Raw genomic sequence first — 22,957 nt, 5'->3', positions numbered from 1 at the left:
GAATTGGCATCCTGTGCTTTTCACAGATGAGAGCAGGTTTACCCTGAGCACATGTGACAGACATGAAAGGGTGTGGAGAAGCCATGGAGAACGTTATACTGCCTGTAACATCGTTCAGCAGTACCGGTTTGGTGGTGAGTCAGTGATGGTCCGGAGAGGCATATACATGGAGAGACACACAGACCTCTATAGGCTAGACAATGGCACCTTGACTGCCATTAGGTATTGGAATAAAATCCTTGGACCCATTGTCAGACCTGGTTCCTCCTGGTGCACAACAATGCCCGGCCTCATGTTGCGAGAGGATGAATGGAATTGGTACCGTTGACTGGCCCCCACGCTCACTCACCTGAACTCAATCCAATAGAACACCTCTGGATGGGACATTATGTTTCGGCCCATCTGACGCCAACAGGTTGCACCTCAGACTGTCCAAGAGATCAGAGATGCCCTGGTCCAGATCTGGGAGGAGATCTCCCAGAACACCATCCATCGTCTCATTAGAAGCATGCAACCCCCAAGACGTTATCAGGAATACATACAAGCATGTGGGGGCCATACAATCAACTGAGTACGATTTGGAGTTGCTGCAATGAAAATTTGGCAATACAGACTCCTCTATCTTCCGCATCATTGTTTCCCTTTGATTTTCAGGCTATCTTGGAATTCAGCGATCTGTAGGTTGATAATTTCCATTTCCATCAAACGATGTGGTTTCCTTTTGTTCCTAACACATTACCCAGTCCATATCAGTAGAGATATTCAGCAGGATTTCTTTCCCATTAAGATCTGACATGTTTTCAAAGTGTTCCTTTAATTTTCTTGAGCAGTGTATGTACGTTGTATTGAAAACATGGTAGATCATAGTCATCGGAAGTGAAACTAAATGGGAAAATCTGTTTGAGGAAACACAAAAGACCATTCAGTTAGCTGAGCTTAAAAATTTAGTAAACCTCTTTATGTCAGAGAAGGTTTGTGAAGCCAACATATGGCGGGGTGGCTTGATGATGTCCAGCACTGTCCATTTGAAATCTGTAATGGAGTCCTGAGTCGTTATTGGAAATGTTTTGTAGAGAATCTTCTAATGTTACTTTTGTGTTCACAATAGGGGTGTCTGACTGTCCCACATGAACTAATGGACAGGGCAGAACTAAAAGAACCATGTGTGGTAGTGATGGGACCACCTTTAAGGACAATTGTGCAGCAACTACAATGTAAGCATGAAAATGTCCAGGGTGTGAGGACTGAAGGATTCCTAACTGAAGTGTGGTTAAAGATGATCTGGAGATGATTGACTAAAGAGGGTTTTGAAGTGAAGTATGGTATATACCGGTGGTTTAAAATGATTATTTGGATACAGTCAGATTATGATGACAAGATAAGACTGCGTACCTTTCTGTTAGATCACCACGGTGGTGCAGTGGTAGTGCTGTTGCCTTGCAGTAAGGAGGCCAGGATTCATGTCCCGTGTCCTCCCTGGGTCAAGTTGTCAAGTTCTGCCTATGTTTGTGTCAAGTTTCTTCCTACATTTGAAACACATGCAGGTTAGGAGGACTGGTGAATTGTCCCTAGTTTGAGATTGGTATGTGTTATACATATTGATTCCAGTTTTATACTGGGAAGTCACGCACAACGTTGGACGAATGAAATCTCAGCATGTTGGAGTGGTGAGGTGGCCTTCTGCTGTTATGCACCTAAAATCTGGAATAGTTTACTGATAGAAATTCGCCAGGCTAATACAGTGGAGCACTTTAATAAACTGCTAAGAACACATTATCGTAACATGGCTTTCTCAGAGCTTCATTTTAGTGTAACCCTGATTTTCTGTATATGCATTTAATTATCAATATCATTCATGGTGGCTCCGAAATCCATACTAACACCTACTTTCTCTGCTGTTCTTTTTCCGGTTTTCTGTGGTGGCGATCTGTGCCACCACCACCTGATCAAAGCACTGTGATGTCCCTACATTGATGGATTGAAGGCCAGAAGTCCACATTGACCTTCATCATCAAGTCTTCCATGTGAATCCTGAATACCCTGAGGACTGATTGAGGTCATTGATGTGAGGTAGAATGCCTAGAAGGGGCTGGGTGGTCTCGTGGCCCCCTGCAGATTTTGTTTTTTTTTTTTCTCCAGCCGTCTTATTTTTTCTTTTTTCTGTCCTCCCTGGCCATCAGACCTGACTTATTCTATGTAAGTAAGTAGTCCTGCCTAATTTTATTTTTTATATTTTGTTTTTTTTCTCTTTCTTCATCCTGTAAAGCACTTTGAGCTACATCACTTGTATGAAGATGTCAGTCAGTCAGGCAGTCATCTTCCATACCGTGCTACATCCTAACACAGGGTCATGGGGGTCTGCTGGAGCCAATCCCAGCCAGCACAGGGCGCAAGGCAGGAACAAATCCCGGGCAGGGCGCCAGCCCACCGCAGTGTATGAAAATGTGCTATAGAAATAAATGTTGTTGTTGTGAAGGCTGCTCCTGCCGAGTCGGATAAGCTGCTGTACCTTTGAAAGGGGCTACCCAATCTAACAGAAGCCAATTGCTTGCTAGAAAGCTCTCCCTTGCCGGGTCACCATGAGCCGCACTTGAAAGAATGTAACTATCGGCAAACACAGCGTTATATGGCCACTCATCAGCTATGCTAGTGCAAGTGCCAGTAAACAAGCAGACAAAATTCAATGAAGCAAAACTCAGACTTTTATTCTTAGAACCACTTATATTTTTATATATGCACAAAACCCAAGCATAAATGTTATATGAGATATGCAACCTGAACGATTGAAATCAGAGTCACACAGCGAGCTTTGTATTAGGCGGCCGCTTTAGCTTTTAGAGTCTGTTGTGTTCTTCAGCTGGGATGCTAGTGAGCTTTGGGATGGTAGGTGGCACAGTTGATGGCACAAGGATGTCTCCTTCTCTTCCAGGTGATAATGATGTCACTCTCTTAGTGACATTTTTAAAATATCCTCATTTTTATAGTGTCTTGCTGACTGCCTGCCTTATGCGAGATACTGCATCAGTCAAAGGTCTGGGACAACCGATAAGTCCCCGTGGTCTGGTTGATTGTTGATTGAGTTACTTTTGGCTAAACACGAAACATTTTCATCTTAATGTCCCCAAATCATATTCTTATAAGCAAACACATACTGATTACTTTATCTAAATATCTACATTCTAATAAACAGTGACACTCTTAACAATTTCCACTCATTTTATCTTTGCATATACTCCTGAATTGTATCTTCTTCCATAATTCTACACTCTGGTAAACTACCTTTTGAATATTAATATACAAATGAGCTGATTTGCATATTATTTCAGTTACAGAACATTTGGAGTACAGAATGTCATTTGAGCTCTAAAACAAAGTCCTGGTCAGATAGTTTAAGAGCCATCATCTAAATAATTCTAACATAAAACTCACACTAAAATAAAGCACTCAACTTAAATATTATGAGTCTATTTAGCAGAATAGAAAAGCACAGTTCATTACATGCACTTATTTAGTTAAGCATACAAAAATAGTATCACACTTACTAAGTTAAATGTTTAAATTATTTCTTTATAAACTTGAGGTGTGGAAGCTTCTTTTCTAGAAAGTCTTGAACTTTAAGAAGGTTGGTATGGTAGTCGCGCGAGTCTGGATCAGAATGTCTTCGCGTTGGTTGGCACAGGTTCTTGTTACCCCAGCTTATCACTCCGACCTGGAAAAACAGATGAATTTAGCATCAGTCATAAAAAGAAAGCTGCATTGCTATGATAATATATTTAAATTGCCTGTCAATATGATTTTTTTATTCTTAAAAAATGAACCATTATACAAGAGTACCTCCTAATAACTGGAATCTTGTTATCTCGTAATCGATTGCGAGTCAGCAGCTCTCTTAAACACCCATGAAATAGAAAGTCTGTTCTACTAAACAATCACATCCACTTCACAATTCATTTTTGAAATCACTTCTTCGAATCGAGCAGTGACGCCTGTGCCAACAAAATCTCACACAAGGCAGGAACCAAACCTTGAAGGCGACCACCTCAGTGCAGAATAACAATCAGTGCCAACTTTATCAATTTTCAGGATTTAAAAATAAACAAAGAAACATTTAAACAATAAGCCTTACCAACTTTGTGCTTTTTGGCAGAACTGTTCATACAATTTGCATGATAAGGATGTATTAATATTTGTTTGATGACTAACCTGAAAAGCTCTTCTTTTCCTTTTAATTACAAAGGAGCCCCCAGAATCTCCTGTTCAATAGAAATGAAGAGTAGAATTGGTGAATTGTCTCAAAGTGAAATTTGTTCTCCACTTGACATCAAATGACTGGAGTGTATTCTTCAATGCTGCGGCCTCATGACTAAGACGAAGCTCTTTAAGCCTCAGTGTGGCCAGTTCAATATCACTTGACTTACTGGTGCTTTCACGTTAATATGGCATGAATGGCATTGTGTTTCAATGGGTCAGGGCAGTCAGTGTTCACTGTGGACAGTCGAGGTGATTTTAAGATGCAATACCTTTGGGGTGTGAACAGGTCATTGCTGGGCTCTGCACTATGTGTGAGTTTCAAGATTCAAATCAAAATGTATTTATGTTCTGCTTTCCCTGCCAAGCTGGTATGAGAGTCCCAAGGTGAACAAGAGCAGTGGAGGGCATAGAGCAGCTGAAGAGCCCACCATGAAGAGACCATCTTTGGAGAAGACTTTAACAAACTTGTGTCGGCCATATGCAATATTTATATCGGTTATACCCAGCAGCTAAAAACAGATTAGTTTTCATTTGATAATAAGCCTAACATAACTTGCAAGTCTTTAAAATATGGAAGGAAAACTCGAGGGCTCTTATGACTTGAACTTTATTACCATGCAGACATAGTTGATTAGAATTTCTCTTGGTGTTACAACCATACAGTAACAAAGTACTTAGAGTTAAACAACACAATATTTAATATTTAACAACATTACAAGATTATAAAGCGAAGGTGTGAAAAACATATTACACAAGACTCAAATACATAAATGAATATGACAATACAGAATGGCACTGTCACCCAGTAATATATCAAGTAAGTCTTTATAAGGAAGAGTTTAGAAATCAGGAAGAGACAGAGAGGAGTCAGAAACTGTCTAACCAGAGCGCCCGGTGACATTTCCTTGATGGTGACTGACAGAGATGGTGGCCATGATGAGTGTCGTCTTTGCTTTTATTTCAGCACGTTTTCTGACCGGTGACATACGCAGCACCTCAGTGTGTCCAGTCACAGGCCTACCATATTTTCTGATGACCAAATGTTTCGAGTGAGCAGATGTGCTGCCATACCAGACTGTTAGGTAGAAAGTGACGATTGTATCAATGACAGCTCTATAAAACTGTGCCACTCCCGATTGGGACAGGTTGAACTTTTGAAGTAGACGGAGAGGACACTGCTGCTGCTGATGCTGAGCTTTTTGATAACAGAAGGTTTGTTTTCATCCCAGTTCAGACTGGGAGTGATTGAGGTGGCAGGTAATGTAGATGATTCCACCATTTCTACCTGGGGGTGTAGGAGGTGAGGAGTGTTGCCGTTGTTTTCAAGGGGTTCAGGTTAAGATTGGCGAAGGTGCGTCAAGTGACCAGCAGATCGATTTGAAGGAAGGCGGACACACAAATTCACACAGACAAATGGAGAATATGCAAACCGCACAGCAATGGTGACCAGGGCAGGCCTTCTGACCAGTCTTAGGACAATTTCGACAATATATTGAGATGACTAAAGCAGAATTATCATTTAATTACATGAAATGTCTTAACAAGTCCACAGAGTCTCAACGTTCTAATTACACAATTTATTTTAATGTATTTCATTTTCTGTTGTGTCTGACAAAGCACAGACACCAAGTAAGAGGGATGTGGTGCCAATTTCTGTAGTTCATAACGGTAGTGCACGTTTCATGGGGGTCCTGCTGCCCCTTTCACTTTTCTAAAGAGATCATTCATGTGATTGTCACGCACAGAGACAGTAAAAGATGTTCATAGCATAGCCTGAGGCCGACTTTATAAAGATATTCTGCACTGTGTGATCCACTAGACCAGTGTTTCCCAAACTCGGTCCTGGGGACCCCCTGTGGCTGCAGGTTTTTGTCAGTGACAACACCTGATAACTCTGAGCTCATTTATTTAGCTGGTATTTTTTTTCTTTTATTCAACATTCAGAAAAGCACAGCAGCATGATTTGTACATTTATAAGACATTTATAAATATTTCTGCTTTTGCTATAGATTAAAATGCTTAACTCTCTTTTGTTGATTTCATTATATTTTTCCCTTTCTTTGTGCAGTTTTTCCCCTTCGTTGTATCTTAATAATGACAATTTAAAACAAGCAGAGCGGACACCCAGGCAAACAACACAGAATAATCAAAGGCTGCAACTACTTTAGAGTCAGACCCACTAATTAGTAAATCATGGATTAATGAAACAATTAGAACACCTTGAAAAGTAGAATGAAAATCAAGATGAAAATACTGTTAAAAAGAAAAAAAACACATTATTCCTATATAACTGCTCGGTACATTTTAATATTTTTTTTTTAGCAAGTTTTCTAATTTCTATATTGTTCCCTAAACATAGAACTTGGGAAATATCAGTTCACTTAATTAGACCAGGAGTTCAATTAAAAACAGAAGCTGATGGGAACAAAAACCTGCAGCCACAGTGGGTCCCCAGGACCGAGTTTGGGAAACGCTGCACTAGACAACCACATTTTACAGGCTGACATGGCCTTGTCTGGTGCCCACAGATAAGCACGTCATTTCAACTACCAATATTCATTTGAGTGTAGTTAGCGTACACGCCTGGTAGACAGGAGAAGAAAAGTCAAGGCTGTGACAATAGAGTGACACACACACACGCACCTCACTGTAAGGGTGGCATACGCATTTAATTGTCATCTGCTAGTGTAAAAATACATGAATCAGATGTAAAGAGCAACTGTGACCCCTGAAAACTATGACGGTCAACAATCCCTGTTGGCGTGCAGAGTTACTGGACCACCCTTACCTTTGCATGTGACCTCGTCGATTTGTGGGTCTGTGCCTCCTGTGCAGAGGAATCTGTCGGTCACCACCTCCTTCCAGTCGTTGACTTTTGTGTACAGCGGAGCCTTTAATGCGTCTTCATTACATTTCAGTAAAGGCTATAAAGATAAGTTAAAGCAGCTGAAGAATTTAGCATGTCGATATCAGGCATATGAGCAACCTTAGCGATGGATGCTTTTGCAGCTGGCATTCTGGGAATTCTGGGAAGTGCATGTGTGCTGGGTATTCTCTCTCAGTGAAGCACATGTGTGGCTATCACTCCAGGCAGTACCTTAGCAAAAGAATGAAATAAATCTTCTGTATGGTGAAAGAATATAAGCGATTGTGTGTTCTTTTTTCATTTATTATATTGGGAAAAGGATGCTAAGGATACAGCGGTCAAGCCTAAGGCCTAAGAGAAGGTTTATGGATGTGGTGAGTGAGGACATGCAGGTGATGGGTGTGACAGAGCAAGATGGAGAGAACAGCAAGATATGGAAGAAGATGATCTGCTGTGGCCACCACTAACAGGAGCAGCCAAAAGAAGAAGAAGAAGAAGAAGAAAGTAGCTGTGGCTTACATGTTTCTTTAGCTAATGTTTTTATCCAGACTGGTGTAATCTTAATACTCAGTCGAAATAATAGATGCGTTCCAGTAAAGTACAGAGATAACCTCCAAGATTGTCTAGTTGTCTACAGAACGGAGACAGCGATTCACATCGGGCCGTCAACATTAAGTGTCAATGAAGATGTCTGGCGATGACTTTCCGAGGTAAATCCATGCTCTTGGCCCAGAGAGTTTTTGTGGAGAAAGACAAGCATAGAAATGAAGTGCACGGCTTTTAAAATGGCTCAGTCTCATAACAATGTTTTGTTTCTTTTACCTTCCTAAAAAAACATGGACACGCGTGTATGTAATCTCAAGACACAGAGCAATACTCAAAAAAACTCTCTGGCTTGAAAAGTGGACATATTTGGTCATCGTATTTATCTTTTTTCAGAATGGGACCCTCCATGATACAAAGGAAGACCGGGCTATCTTTAAAATAAAATATGAAAATTATAAAATATGCTTCAAATTAGAATGCAATTTCATGTAGCAAGTTAACATATGATTGTGAAGAAATAACTTTGGACATGAGAAATAACAAATGTATCCTTTAAACTGATGCTGTATGTCATTAACTTGGCTCTGTTGAAGAAATGAACGAGCACATACCTGGTTCTTTAGTTTTATTTTAACATTCATGTTTTTCATTTGTGATTCTGTTCCTGTCACAAAAAATGCATTGACTACATCCTTGAAGAACAGATAATCTACTGTTAAGAGAAAAATACAAAACAAAACAAATACTTGGGTTATTAATCACACAGAATATGCATTGGTAGGAAGTCTTCTTTACAGAATCATTCACATAATAAAGGAAATTATTATTTTTAATTTAAGCACTTAGTATTCTCAAAGCAACATTAGTCCACCCTTGGGTGACATCGTGACAGTGCTTCATACTTCTAGTTCACACGGGTCCCTTTTATTGTGGCGTCATCGTCCTCTCCTATCACATGTGTGAGAGATGTATGACTTTCAACACACCAAAAACACAAATCCTGTTGTTATTGCATCTAAAGTGTCCCCGGCAAGAGTCAGTGTGGGGGTCCATCACTGTGCCAGATGACAGACTGGCATTGTTTACACAAGCCCAAATGAAAAAAGAAAAAATGAAAATTTTATATATATATATATATATATATATATATATATATATATATATATATATATATATATATATATACTAGCAGAATACCAGCTTCAGAGGAGAAGTAGTGTGTAAAAGAAGTTATGAAAAGAAAGGAAAAATTTTAAAAATAACGTAACATGATTGTTAATGTAATTGTTTTGTCATTGATATGAGTGTTGTTGTCATATCTATATCTATATATATCTATATATCTATCTATATATATATATATATATATATATATATATATAGCAAAATACCGCTTGGCAGCTGAGAGTAAAAAGAAAAGGAAACATTTTAATAATAACGTAACATGATTGACAACATAATTGTTTTGTCATTGTCATGAGTGTTGCTGGCATATATATATATATATATACACACACATGTGTACATATATACACACACACATATACTATGGGGTGCTGAAACAGGCAAATATATTGATTTTCTGAATATATAAAGTCAGTCAGAATATATAAAGTGAAAACTTGAATATATAAAGTCATTGCCGAATATATAAAGTCAAAACTTGAATATATAAAGTCAGTGTCGAATTTATAAAGTCATTCCTGATTATATAAAGTCAAAGTCAAAATATATTGATTGAAACGACTCTGAACTGAAGTAAGTTAACAAAAACGTATTCAGAAAAATTAATTAAAAAAATTAATGAAAATGATGCATGTGCCCTGCCCAGGATTGGTTCCTGCCTTGCGCCCAGTGTTGGCTGGGATTGGCTCCAGCAGACCCCCGTGACCCTGTGATCGGATTCAACAGGTTGGAAAATGGATGGATATTCCAGCACTGACTTTGTATATTCCGACGATGACTTTATATATTGAAGTTTTGTGTTTATATATTCCAGCGCTTACTTTATATTGTGAGGTGGAGGGCTTCGCTATTACTTGTGGGGACGAAACTTCACTTTGGTAACTGATCATGATCCACTTCAATGGTTATACCGACAGAAAGATACAAACTCTCGCCTCATGAGATGGTTTCTGGGCTTACAACCTTACCGTTTCACAGTAAAACATCGACCAGGTTCTGAACACGTCAACGCAGACGTATTATCACGACTAAATGAACCTGGTACAGAGAGTCGCTTGATTCACGGGAATGTGAATAAAGCTGAGGGGGAGGGTGTGAGCTGAGGGCTGATCGCACCCCAAGAAGATACAGACGCCCCTGGGCAAACCAGAACCCCTGAAACACAGACTACCCTTACATTGCTCTTTACTTTCTGACTTGCGCTATAACGCGTAATGCAAACCTCGCGCGATACTCCGCTAACTTAAAAGCCTTGTGCAGCGCCTGTCAGTTGAAAATTGATTGATTGCTTGCTTTTATCTCTCTCTCTCTGCTCCTAGCGGAACTGTCATCTCTGACTTGTCATTGAGCACGTTTAAGCGCATGTGTTTGCAGTGTTTGAATAAAAATCCTTCTTGTTTCTAGGAATAAAAATCCTTCTTGTTTTTACGACCTCCTGTGTCTCTGTGCAAATCTGTGACCCAAGCGTGACAATATATTCCGACGCTGACTTTATATATTCAAGATTTGACTTTATATATTCCAGCACTTACATTATATATTCCGAAATATTCCAACGCCGTCTTTACATACTGAGGTTTTGGGAAGCACTGATCAATGTACCATGAAATCATGCATTGACAGAAGTTCATTGGTTGGGCACGGTCTCTTCCAGTTGCACGGATGGGTGGGTGGATCTTATATGTCTGTGCAGGTTTGTTGTTGACCCTGCTCTAACGGATATTTTCATATTCTGCACTTAGCTTTGCAGTCTCCAATATCACTGAAATGCAGCCAGATGCTGCTTCTTTTTCGGCTTTCACTCTTTTCTTTACTCTTCTTTTTTCTTCACGATGCGCTTGCATTTAAATCTGGCTCCTCGTCTGTCGCAGCGACAGATACACAGAGCGACAGTGTTGCTCTGTGTACCTGGCCTGTACCAACACTCGCTGTCTTCGGAGCGTCTGCCCCCCTTCCTTCTTTCACATAATGGTGTGATCCTAGTCCGATGTGGAGCGGCCGAAGTTTCGGCTCTGCTCGACGGACATCGGCTCCTCTCGTTCACTTGAAAGCATCGGCACTTAGAGCCGGCTCGTTCGCGAACGACACATAACTATTACTTTCTCACTTGCGCTATACCGCGTACTGCAAACCTCGCGCTATACTCCGCTAACTTAAAAGCCTTGTGCAGCGCCTGTCAGTTGAAAATTGATTGTTTGCTTGCTTTTATCTCTCTCTCTATGCTCCTAGCGGAACTGTCATCTCTGACTTGTCATTGAGCACGTTTAAGCGCATGTGTTGCAGTGTTTGAATAAAAATCCTTCTTGTTTCTACGACCTCCTGTGTCTCTGTGCAAATCATGCATTGACAGAAGTTCCCCTTTGGTTGGAATTGAAACTGTGATTAAATGCATTATTTTTTTAATGCGTTATGGAGCACATGCATCGAAGCTTCTCAGCTGTGCGATTGTCAGTGTAACCTTTTGTAAGTAGTGCCTGGAGCATTCAGTGTGGAGAAACTCTAGAGACAGAGTGTATATTAAGTTGTGGATTTTTCAGTGAGTATTTGGTGGCAGTGTGACGAATTTGCTTCGGAAGACGGCGTTAGCCGCGGAGCTCAGCTCAGAACGAAATGAGATGAATGGTAGGGGTGATGATGACGTGACTCCCCCACCCGCCTTAACTGTCAATCCCCCACAAACACAGTCTCACGGAATTTGCATAAGCACACCCCTTCACCTACAATTTTAACTTAGTTACAAAGTGATCAAAACTCTCGTTTATATCCTGCGTCCTCTCATTAAACTTGTATCCCGCATTCCCGTGGGCATGTGAAACACCAGCGGTAGCCTGTCTATGAACTTAATTTAAAGTTTAGGTTTGCACCTTGCTTTCTTTCCGAGGTAGCAGAACTCATGAATATGGTAGTATATGTCACTCGCTCGCTTCTTATTGTTTTTCGCTGCCTTCTCAATTATATAATGCATGTTTTCTTAAAGCGCTTTTGGAGGTCTTCCTGGTTTTCCACGCACTGCGTTGACAGTCAGTTCACGTGATGATGTCACACGAAACTCCGCCCCCCCGTCTTTCCAGCTAAACTCTATTACAGTTAATGGAGAAAAATACCTTCCAGTTATGACCATTAGACATAGAATTTCGAAATGAAACCTGCCCAACTTTTGTAAGTAAGCTGTAAGGAATGAGCCTGCTAAATTTCAGCCTTCTACCTACACGGGAAGTTGGAGAATTAGTGATGAGTCAGTGAGTGAGTCAGTGAGTGAGTGAGGGCTTTGCCTTTTATTAGTATAGATATATATAAGAATTGTTTGCGCTTTTACGTCTGAATTATTTTTGTTGCTTGACTGTTAAGCCTTAAGCTTTATCTTAATAGGTCTCTAAATCTGTTACAAAGCTAAATGTGAAACAACGCTACAGTACAGCATTTCTTTTTCTAAAGAAATCTTTTTTTTTATTACCGTATATACTCACGTATAAGTCGGGTCTTGAAACCCAAACAATCAATCATAAAACCAGACCCTGACTTATACGCCCGTTCAAAAATGTGACACTTATTTATTTATTTATTTATTTATTTTTACATATTCTTGCCTCCTCCAATCTCACATCAGTTTCTCAGATGCATCGGATTTTGTTGCAGCAGCGCAGTTACCGATTTCTTTCGCCACTTCAACGATGTTTAATTTAAAACCAGCTTCATATTTACTTCTGATAGAACGATCCATCGTAGATAAGGGATGCTCTTACAATATGAAGGTGTGAGATAAAAAAAACACAAATCAGTGCAAACGTTGCTTCAGAATAGTTTGGGTATTACCGTGTGGTCATGTAGACACAATAGAGACAGAGACAGAGAGAGGTTAGGAGCGCACGCTGATAGAGCGCATCGCCGCACCCACATAAAAAAGAAAGGCCGTGTGCCCCGTGGTTACTCTCTCAGGTGGACGTTAGCATATCGTAATCTCTTGGACCAATAGCGAGAGTTTTCCGCATTCGACTTATATGAGCGACATTTTAAAATACCAGGAATTATATGGTAAAATGAAGGCATGACTTATCTGCGAGTATATACGGTACTATTCATGGGAGCATCATTTTCCTTTAAAAGTTTCATTTTAAGTGTTATGCCTTAAAAACACTTCTTAACACTTCGTAATAGTTTTTAAGAGTTCTTAGATTTTTGGAGTAAGTGCCACGTTTTTTTTGACAAATGATTTTATGTCGCAATGATGGACTGACATTTTTCTCTTCTTCTATGCACGTGGTGAGACAGTCCTAGGTCAAATACAAATAATTTGAGTATTAAAACTAAAAAAAGGAAAAATAAAAGCAGACACAGCATTTCAATCAGAACATTAAGAACTTGAAAATCAATCCAAATTGTAAATTGCATGAGGTTCGGACTGACAGTTACATGTATATTGTACACAGATCAGCTTTCAATTTAATTACTGTTGTCACTTATAATTTTATAATATCAGAATATTCCCTGGAAATTGGGTGTTAATCAATAATCAGGTTAATAGCATACAGCTATTTGTTAATCTTGTGATGCACTTGTAGTATTTGCTCTTCAGATATATGTACGCGTATATACTTTTTTTTACTTTATTTTTATCTGTTAATAGAACATCCCAAAGCAACCTCCTGGTTCAGTAGAGTACAATATACATGTTGATGATTTTTGATGTATTAATTATTAATTATAGTATGTAACCTGACATTTGTATTTAGATTGTAAGTGATTCTCTACTTTTTCTCTTGTTCTCTCACAGTATGTGCTTTATCTGACAATGGAGGAGCCCTTTGATCTTACTGCTCTAAGTCTTTTAGATATCTCATTATCTTAGGCTGATTTGCCAGTGTCACACACATGCACATGGGAGGCAGCTAAAGGGCTTGAGTAAGGACAGTTCCGAGGCATACCGGGATGTGTCAGAGTGCACTGACTCTTTTTCTCCCTTTCCTGCAGACCATTCACGGGAGATTCCACCTGGTCCTCTTGACGTCACTTCTGGGACCGAGCCTATGGAAGAAGATCTTGCCAGCTCCAGCCCCTGTGATGTCACATCCAGGCTCAAGCCTATGGCTGAAGACCCTTATGAGATTGACCCCAATGCCTTCACTTCCTGTGTTCCCCTTTAAAAGCCTCCACCTTTTCCCTATTCCCTCAGTTCTGTTTTGGACTCGGTTTTGTGCTGTATACAACTTGACGACTTTGCAGCCGGGATACCAATCATACGGGTGGCTGCCCCAAAACTTTCTATGTCTCGGAGTCAAGTTTGTGACACCAATAATAAGAAAGTGGTGGTGCTTCATCTGAAGAACTGCTCTAATGGATGGTAACATTCGTTTTTTTTTTAATATACGCTATTTTTCTATAATTGCGTGTGCCTTGCTCTTTCAGCATCTGTAAAGCCAGCCATATGACATGGACCTTTTCAGAATGATTTAGAATTGTTGGAACTTTGGCATGTGTACTATTGATGACTGCTGGGGCAAGTACCCAACTTCTGCTCATTTTGGGATGCTTGGACAATCTAAACAGCGAGTTTAAACAAACTTGGAATTGAATGAGGTCAAGTAATGTACGTAACTTTAAATACAAGAGACACAATTTCACTGTGTGCTCTAATTTGTCTTTTGTTTTGGTTAAATGAATGACATAACCAATATTTTAAGGTCTAAAAGTCAAGATCACAAGGAACATGGCAGCAGTGCACTCCTTAAGGAACTGATACTGATACAGCAACACCAAGGTATTATTGTAAACCTAGTCTAAGCAATATAATTTGATACTTTTGACTTAAAAACATTCAACATGGTAGGAATGATAGTCATAAGTTAAACTTTTTCAAGGAACAATTGTCATCTGAGAAATGTCAGAATGATTATTTTGTTTAATAGAATAAAAGGTACTTAACCCAGCCACATGAGATGCACAAACCAGTGTGTTTGGAAGAAGATGATCTGCTGTGGCAACTCCTAATGGGAGCAGCTGAAAGAAGAAGAAGAAGAAGAAACATCAACCCCGCGTTGTGCCGACCTCACCCCCGCGTCTCGTAGGAGCGACGCCGCTGCTGACCTCGGTGGATTTCAGCTATGCAGGCGGGTGTTCAAGGCCAGAGCACCTCCATCGTCACAGGTGAGCATTCTATCTCAGAACCGGTTTGACCCTCTCCGCGTCCCCATTTCGCCTTCAGCACCTGGTGATGTATTAGTGGTAGGTGATTCTATTGTTAGAAACCTTAATGTCGCATGCCCTAATGCAAAATCGTTTGTTTCTTGTTTTCCCGGTGCTCGTGTCCGAGATGTAATGAGGCGTGCACCAGCGATCTATGAGAAACACAAGGAGAGGGCAGTTGGAGCAATCGTTCCATGCCGCGTAAAGCGATATAAGGCACCGACAATCAGAAATCCTGAAGGCTGACTTCGCAGCTTTGATTAAAGACACGAAGGAGAGGACCCCATCGGCAAAGATCTTCGTTTCGGGTCCACTACCTCTCGTCAGACGATCCAACGAGTACTACAGTCGTCTGCTAGGGTTGAACAACTGGCTACAGGGTTTCTGCAAGAAGAAGGATGTCAGTTTCATCAACAATTGGAATCTCTTTTGGAAAGGCCCGTCTCTTCAAGCGTGATGGCCTGCATCCGAACAGTTTCGGCGCCCGGGTCCTCTCGAAAACATATCGAAGGTAATTCGTTTTTCTTGACTATCTATCTCTGCTCTTAACCCCTTCCGAAATAATACTGTTGTGCCAGGACATGATGAATGTTTAATAGAGTCTTCCGTTAAAGTGCACACATTAATACTGTAATAAGCAATCTCAATGCACGTAGAAAACCTAGGAAATACGGCATAAACTCCAATAATCTAATTAAAATCACTATTTTAGAGGAACAATGTATTAAAACTATAAAAACAGATCACAGATTAAACAAAAAATACACACAGAGCGGCGCTAATAATAATAATTTAGTTCCTATTCCAAATATCAATAACGCACATAGTACTCATCTCTGCACCTCGAAACATTAAATATGGCACTATTAAATGTTAGAGCTTTAACTAACAAAACGTTTTTTATCAACGATCTTATTAGTGATAAAAAAATAGATCTTATTGCACTAAATGAAACATGGCTTAGTTCAGATGCGGCAGTTTTAATCGAATCTGCGCCTCCGGATTACAGTTTTACTCGTGCAGACCGCCAGGGAAAAAGGGGGGGCGGATTGGCTAACATTTACTCGAGCGATTAAAATGTAAAGATGTCAGTTTTGGTAAGTTCAAGTCCTTTGAGTATCTCGCCGTTGTTATTCATGGAGATTCTCAAGTTCTAGTACTATCCGTGTATAGACCTCCTAAACATAACGCGTCTTTTTGAGGAATTCTCTGACTTAATGTCAATTTTAATTACTAACGATGACACACTCCTAATAGTTGGCGACTTTAATTTTCATATAGATAATCAGTGTGATCTAAAAGTAAAAGAATTTATGAACCTCCTGGATTCTTTTGATTTGAGACAACTCATAAATCAGCCTACACATAAAGCAGGTCATACATTAGACTTAGTGATTACTAAAGGACTGAAAGTTGATATAAAACAGATCATTGATATTGGTCTATCAGACCATTTTCTTCTACTTTTAATATAGAAATAATGATAAAAACACTCATGAGAAGCATATTGTTAAAAACGCTTCTTTGACTCGCAGCAGCTTTAAAACTTACAAACATTTTAAGCAATCAGTCCGTTTATAGTGCCAGCTATAATAGCGAGGATAATGTAAATAGTAAGGTGGAAAGATTTAATTCTAAAGTGAGAGCTGCTGTTGACATAGTTGCACCTGAAAAGACAGTGAAAAAATCTTCTAGCATTGTTATACCATGGAAGACCCAAAGAGTGTCTGATTTAAAGAGAACATGCGAGAGCTGAGCGTCAATGGAGGAAGACTAAACTTACTATCCACCATGAAATATTAAAAGTCAAAATAACAGAATACAATAACACTGTCCGTCTTGAGAGACGCTGCTATTTCTCAAGATTATAAATAACAATGCTAGTAATCCCAGAGTCTTATTTTCTACAATTGATCGCCTACTAAACCCAGGTAGCTCAAAGGAATGCCTCCTAAGTGCTTCCAGTGAAACCTGTGAGGCTATCGCTGTATTTTCAATCAAAAATTAATGATATTAGAAATAACATAGTATATCTCCCCAACACTAAGGATCCTCCTAAACCCCAGCATCCTGTTATAAACAAATTAAACTCTTTCACTAGGATAGATTTACCTGATTTAAAAAAATAATCTCTCAATTAAAACCCTCCACCTCGTCCTTGACCCGATACCAACAAGGTTTTTCAAAGAAGTATCAGGCTGCTAATTGATAATGTTCTTGACATAGTAAATTCGTCACTAGATACTGGGGTCTTCCCAGACTGTCTTAAGACTGCTGTAGTTAAACCCCTACTTAAGAAACATAATCTTGACCCCTGGGCTCTTGAAAATTTTAGACCCATCTCTAACCTGCCTTCTTAAGTAAAGTTCTGAGAAGGCAGTCATTATGCAGTTAAATGACCACCTAAATAAACATGCTATTCTTGATAAATTTCAGTCAGGTTTTAGAACAAATCACAGCACAGAAACTGCACTCGTTAAAGTAGTAAATGACTTGCGGGTAAATGCAGACAGAGGCCATTTATCTGTTCTCATCCTCTTAGATCTGAGTGCTGCATTTGACACCATTGATCACAACATTCTTAGAAATCGCCTTAGTCAATGGGTGGGCCTCTCTGGCAGTGTCTTAAATTGGTTTGAATCCTACCTGAAAGGGAGAAAATTTTTGTTAGTTGTGGGAATTACAACTCAAGACACATGATATCCAATATGGTGTTCCACAAGGCTCTATCCTGGGTCCGCTGTTATTCTCAATCTACATGCTTCCGTTAGGTCAGATTATCTCAGGGCACAACGTGAGCTACCACAGCTATGCTGATGACACACAGCTGTACTTATCAATAGCACCTGATGACCCGATTCTATTGATTCACTAACACAATGTCTGACTTGTATCTCAGAATGGATGAATAGTAATTTTCTCAAGTTAAATAAAGAGAAAACTGAAATTTTAGTGATCAGCAATAATGGATACAATGAGGCTATTAGAAATAAACTGGATACATTAGGATTAAAAGTCAAGACGGAGGTAAAAAGCTTAGGGGTGATTGTTGACTGTAATCTGAATTTTAAATCACATATTAATCAGATCATTAGGACAGCATTTTTCACTTAAGAAACATAAGTAAAGTTAGACCTCTTATATCACTGAAAGATGCTGAGAAATTAGTTCACGCGTTTGTTTTCAGTCGACTAGATTACTGTAACGCACTCCTCTCAGGACTACCCAAAAAAGATATAAATCGTTTGCAACGAGTGCAGAATGCAGCTGCTAGAATCCTAACTAGGAAAAGAAAATCAGAACACATTTCTCCAGTTTTGATGTCACTACACTGGTTACCTGTGTCATTCAGGATTGACTTTAAAATTCTGCTTATGGTTTATAAAGCCTTAAATAATCTCGCTCCATCTTATATATCGGAATGTCTGACACCTTATATTCCAAATCGTAACCTCAGATCCTCAAATGAGTGTCTCCTTAGAATTCCAAGAACAAAACTTAAAAGAAGTGGTGAGGCGGCCTTCTGCTGCTATGCACCTAAAATCTGGAATAGCCTGCCAATAGGAATTCACCAGGCTGATACAGTAGAGCACTTTAAAACACTGCTGAAAACACATTACTTTAACATGGCCTTTTATAACTTCATTTTAACTTAATTTAACTTAATCCTGATACTCTGTATGTTCAATTCATCATAATAACTATTCATGGTGGCTCTAAAATCGGTACTGACCCCTACTCTCTTTTCTGTTTCTTTTTCCGGTCTCTTTGTGGTGGTGGCCTGCGCCACCTCCACCTACTCAAAGCTTCATGATGCTCCAACATTGATGGACGGATTAAAAGGAAGAAGTCTACGTGACCATCATCATCATCAAGTCCTTCCGTGAGAACCCTAAATCCAAAGAGGACTGTTTCATTTATGTGAGGTAGAATGCCCAGAGGGGACTGGGGGTCTCATGGTCTGGAATCCCTACAGATTTTATTTTTCTCCAGCCGTCTGGAGTTTTTTGTTTTTCTGTCCCCCCTGGCCATTGAACCTTACTCTTATTCGATGTTAATTAATGTTGATTTATCTTGTTTTATTATTGTGTCTTTTATTTTTCTATTCTTTAATATGTAAAGCACTTTGAGCTACTGTTTGTATGAAAATGTGCTATATAAATAAATGTTGTTGTTGTTGTTGAAGAAGTAGCTGGAAAGCTTTTTTGTGGCTTAAATGTTTCTTTAGCTAGTGTTTTTATCCAGACAGGTGTAATCTTAATACTCAGTTAATCTTAGTAATCTTAATAATCAGTCTCTTTCTATATCTTTCAGTCCTCTTCATCTTGTTCTGTCACACCCATCACCTGCATGTCCTCTCTCACCACATTCATAAACCTTCTCTTAGGCCTTCCTCTTCTCCTCTTCCCTGACAGCGCTATCCTTAGCATCCTTCTCCCAATATACTCAGCATCTCTCCTCTGCACATGTCCAAACTAACGCAATCTCACCTCTCTGACTTTGTCTCCCAACCGTCCAACTTGAGCTGACCCTCTAATGTCCTCATTTCTAATCAAGTCCATCCTCATCACACCCAATGCAAATCTTAGCATCTTTTACTCTTCCACCTCCAGCTGTGTCTCCTGTGCAGTCTCCCGCCCATATCACATAGTTGGTCTCACTACCGTCCTGTAGACCTTCCCTGTCACTCTTGCTGATACCCGTCTGTCACAAATCACTCCTGACACTCTTCTCCACCCACTCCACCCTGCCTGCACTCTCTTTTTCACCTCTCATCCACAATCTCTCTACTCTGTACTGTTGATCCCAAGTATTTAAACTCATCCACCTTTGCCATCTCTACTCCCTGCATCCTCACCATTCCACTGACCTCCATCTCATTCACACACATGTATTCTGTCTTGTTCCTACTGACCTTCATTCCTCTCCTCTCATATCTCCACCTCTCCAGGGTCTCCTCAACCTGCTGCCTACTCTCACTACAGATCACAATGTCATCAGCAAACATCATAGTCCACGGGGTCTCCTGTCTAATCTCTTCTGTCAACCTGTCCATCACCATTGCAAATAAGAAAGGGCTCAGAGCCGATCCCTGATGTAATCCCACCTGCACCTTGAATGCATCCGTCACTCCTACCGCAGACCTCGCCACGTCACACTTCCCTCGTACATATCCTGTATAACTCTTATGTACTTCTCTGCCACTCCCAACTTCTTCATACAATACCACAGCTCCTCTCGAGGCACCCTGTCATATGCTTTCTCCAGGTCCACAAAGACACAATGCAACACCTTCTGGCCTTCTCTAAACTTCTCCATCAACATCCTCAGAGCAAACATCGCATCTGTGGCGCTCTTTCTTGGCATGAAACCATCCTGCTGCTCACTAATCATCACCTCACTTCTTAACCGAGCTTCCACTACTCTTTTCCATAACTTCATGTTGTGGCTCATCAATTTTATCCCTCTGTAGTTACCGTGGTTTATAGACCTCCTGTAATTAATGATACTTTCATTTCTGAATTCTCTGATCTCCTGGCTGATATCAACCTCTCCCATGACAAAATATTTATTGTTGGTGATTTCAACATTCACGTTTGTTGTCAATCGAAACCTTTGGTCAAAGACTTTTTATCGCTATTGGACTCATTTGATTTTATACAGCATATTAATACGCCAACTCACACTCTAGGTCACACCCTTGATCTCGTTCTTACTCGTGATATTTCAGTGAATAGTATTGATTTATGTGATGTTTCTTTCACTGATCACCTTTCTGTAATGATGGATCTGCATATTACTGTTGATCTCCCGACTAATAGCCGTCCACCACGCTGCTCGCGCTTTTTAAATTCTTCCATTATATCTGATTTTAAAACCATTTTCTCTAGTCTTTATATGCATGACCAAAATAATGATATCGATGACTCTGTCGTAAAATTTAATTCCTCCTGTGAAACGGTTTTAGACACAATTGCTCCGCCCAAGATACACAGTAATAAGGTAAGACCTGCTCCCTGGCTAAATGAAACTACGCGATCACTGCGCCGCGCCTGTTGAACTGCTGAATGGCGTTGGAAAAAAGATGGACTGACTATCTCTAAACAGATTTTCAGGACTTTTTTCAATTTCCAGACTGAAGTTAAGAAATCGAAACATGACTTCTTTGCCGATTTAGTATCCCGCCATTCTAACAATCCTCGGGTTTTATTTAATTAAATTAATGCGGCCATTCAACCTCATTCTATGATGGGATTAAATAGCACTGTTCATTCATGTGAGCAGTTTCTATCTTTCTTTGTCAGCAAAATTGATACTATCCGCCGTGGCATTGTTCAAACTGGCTATGAACTTCCTACTGTTAATCATGACATTGTTCTAGATTCCTTTGATCAAGTCTCACTTTCAATGCTAAAAAGAACCGTTGACACCCTTAAACCAGCTTCCAGCCCCCTCGATGTTGTACCACCACGCCTCTTAGTCGAAGCCTTTGATGTGTTGGGCCCATCTTTACTAGCCATTATAAATTATTCTGTTAGTTCGGGGGTTGTGCCCTCTTTCTTTAAACATGCTGCAGTCCGTCCCCATCTAAAAAAGGCAAGATTAGATCCTTTTGTCCAATTTCCCAGCAGCCATTTCTGGCTAAAATTCTAGAAAAAATTATTTATAATCAATTGGTCGATCACCTTAACTCCAATAATTTATTTGAGACCTACCAATCTGGTTTTAGGCGTTATCATGGTGTTGAAACGGCACTCCTGAAAGTGTTCAACGACATCTCTCTTATTACTGACTCAGGTGATGCGGCAGTCCTTGTCCTCCTTGACCTGTCCGCTGCCTTTGACACCATTGACCATGAAATATTGCTGATGTGGCTCGAACATCTTGTTGGGATTAAAGGGGCTGCTCTTAACTGGTTCAGGTCATATTTAACTGGTAGACACTTTTCAGTGACTTTAAATTCCTCTTTTTCATCTACTGCTCCTCTTAAATATGGTGTTCCTCAGGGATCCATTTTGGCTCCTATTTTATTCTCTATATACCTTCACCCTATTGGAGCGATTTTTAGGAAATTTAACATTTCTTTTCACTGCTATGCTGATGATACTCAGGTTTATATTCCCGTCTGCAACTCTGCAACAAATCAACTCCACAACTGTCTGTCTGAACTAAGATCCTGGAAGGCCAATAATTTTCTTGATCTTAATCAAAATAAAATGGAGGTGCTTATAGTGGGTCCACCAGCTAAAGCCCAAATTGGTCTTGGACTTCTTGGCTCTTTCTCTGTCTTTTCCAAACCTCAAGTCTGCAATCTTGGTGTTACATTTGATAGTAACCTCTCTTTTGAGAAACAAGTCAATTCTGTAGTCAAGAGTTGCTTTTTCCAACTTCGTCTATTAGATAAGATCAAGCCTTTTTTTTTATCTTCTAAAGATCTTGAGAAAGCTACTCATGCTTTTATTTTTTCTCGCCTCGATTATTGCAATTCGCTGTATTCTGGGATTAGCAAATCTCTGATACGCAGGTTACAGCTGGTCCAAAATGCTGCCGCTCACTTTCTGGTTGGGGCAAGGAAGTATGACTCTGTTTCTCCTATTGTAGCTTCTTTACACTGGCTGCCTGTCAGTTTTTGAATTGATTTTAAAATCTTGCTGCTAGTTTTTAAATCATTATATGGGCTTGCTCCTGCCTATTTATCTGAATTGTGTGTTTTACACCAGCCATCCAGAGTGCTTAGATCTTCTGGTCAGTTGTCTCTTGTTGTCCCTCGTACCAAATGTAAAACCAAGGGGGACAGGGCCTTTGCAGCTGCTGCCCCTCGCCTGTGGAACTCTTTACCTCGTCACATAAAGGAGTCGTCCACAATTCAAAACAAGATTAAAAACTCACTTCTTTTCACTTGCATTCAGTGACCTTCAGTAATACTAA

At 39.9% G+C, this 22,957-nt stretch overlaps 1 protein-coding gene across 1 annotated transcript in view; it reads right to left on the bottom strand.

Moving 5' to 3' along the window:
* Positions 1-2,715: 2,715 nt before the first annotated feature.
* The window catches only part of LOC120521313 (complement factor B-like), a 51,579-nt gene continuing 31,337 nt past the window's right edge, over positions 2,716-22,957 (bottom strand). Inside the window, exons 7-11 of the mRNA XM_039743025.1 lie at positions 8,275-8,375; positions 7,040-7,175; positions 4,204-4,253; positions 3,543-3,709; positions 2,716-3,090 (exon numbers count right to left, since the gene is read on the bottom strand). Of these exons, the coding sequence (XP_039598959.1) occupies positions 3,560-3,709; positions 4,204-4,253; positions 7,040-7,175; positions 8,275-8,375 (437 nt within the window). The 3' untranslated portion in view covers positions 2,716-3,090; positions 3,543-3,559. The remainder of the gene's footprint in view (positions 3,091-3,542; positions 3,710-4,203; positions 4,254-7,039; positions 7,176-8,274; positions 8,376-22,957) is intronic.

This window comes from Polypterus senegalus, chromosome 2 (assembly GCF_016835505.1).
Source record: "Polypterus senegalus isolate Bchr_013 chromosome 2, ASM1683550v1, whole genome shotgun sequence".
NCBI lineage: Eukaryota > Metazoa > Chordata > Cladistia > Polypteriformes > Polypteridae > Polypterus > Polypterus senegalus.
Note: the sequence above shows the minus strand (reverse complement) of the source record. Positions and strands in the feature narration are given on the sequence as shown.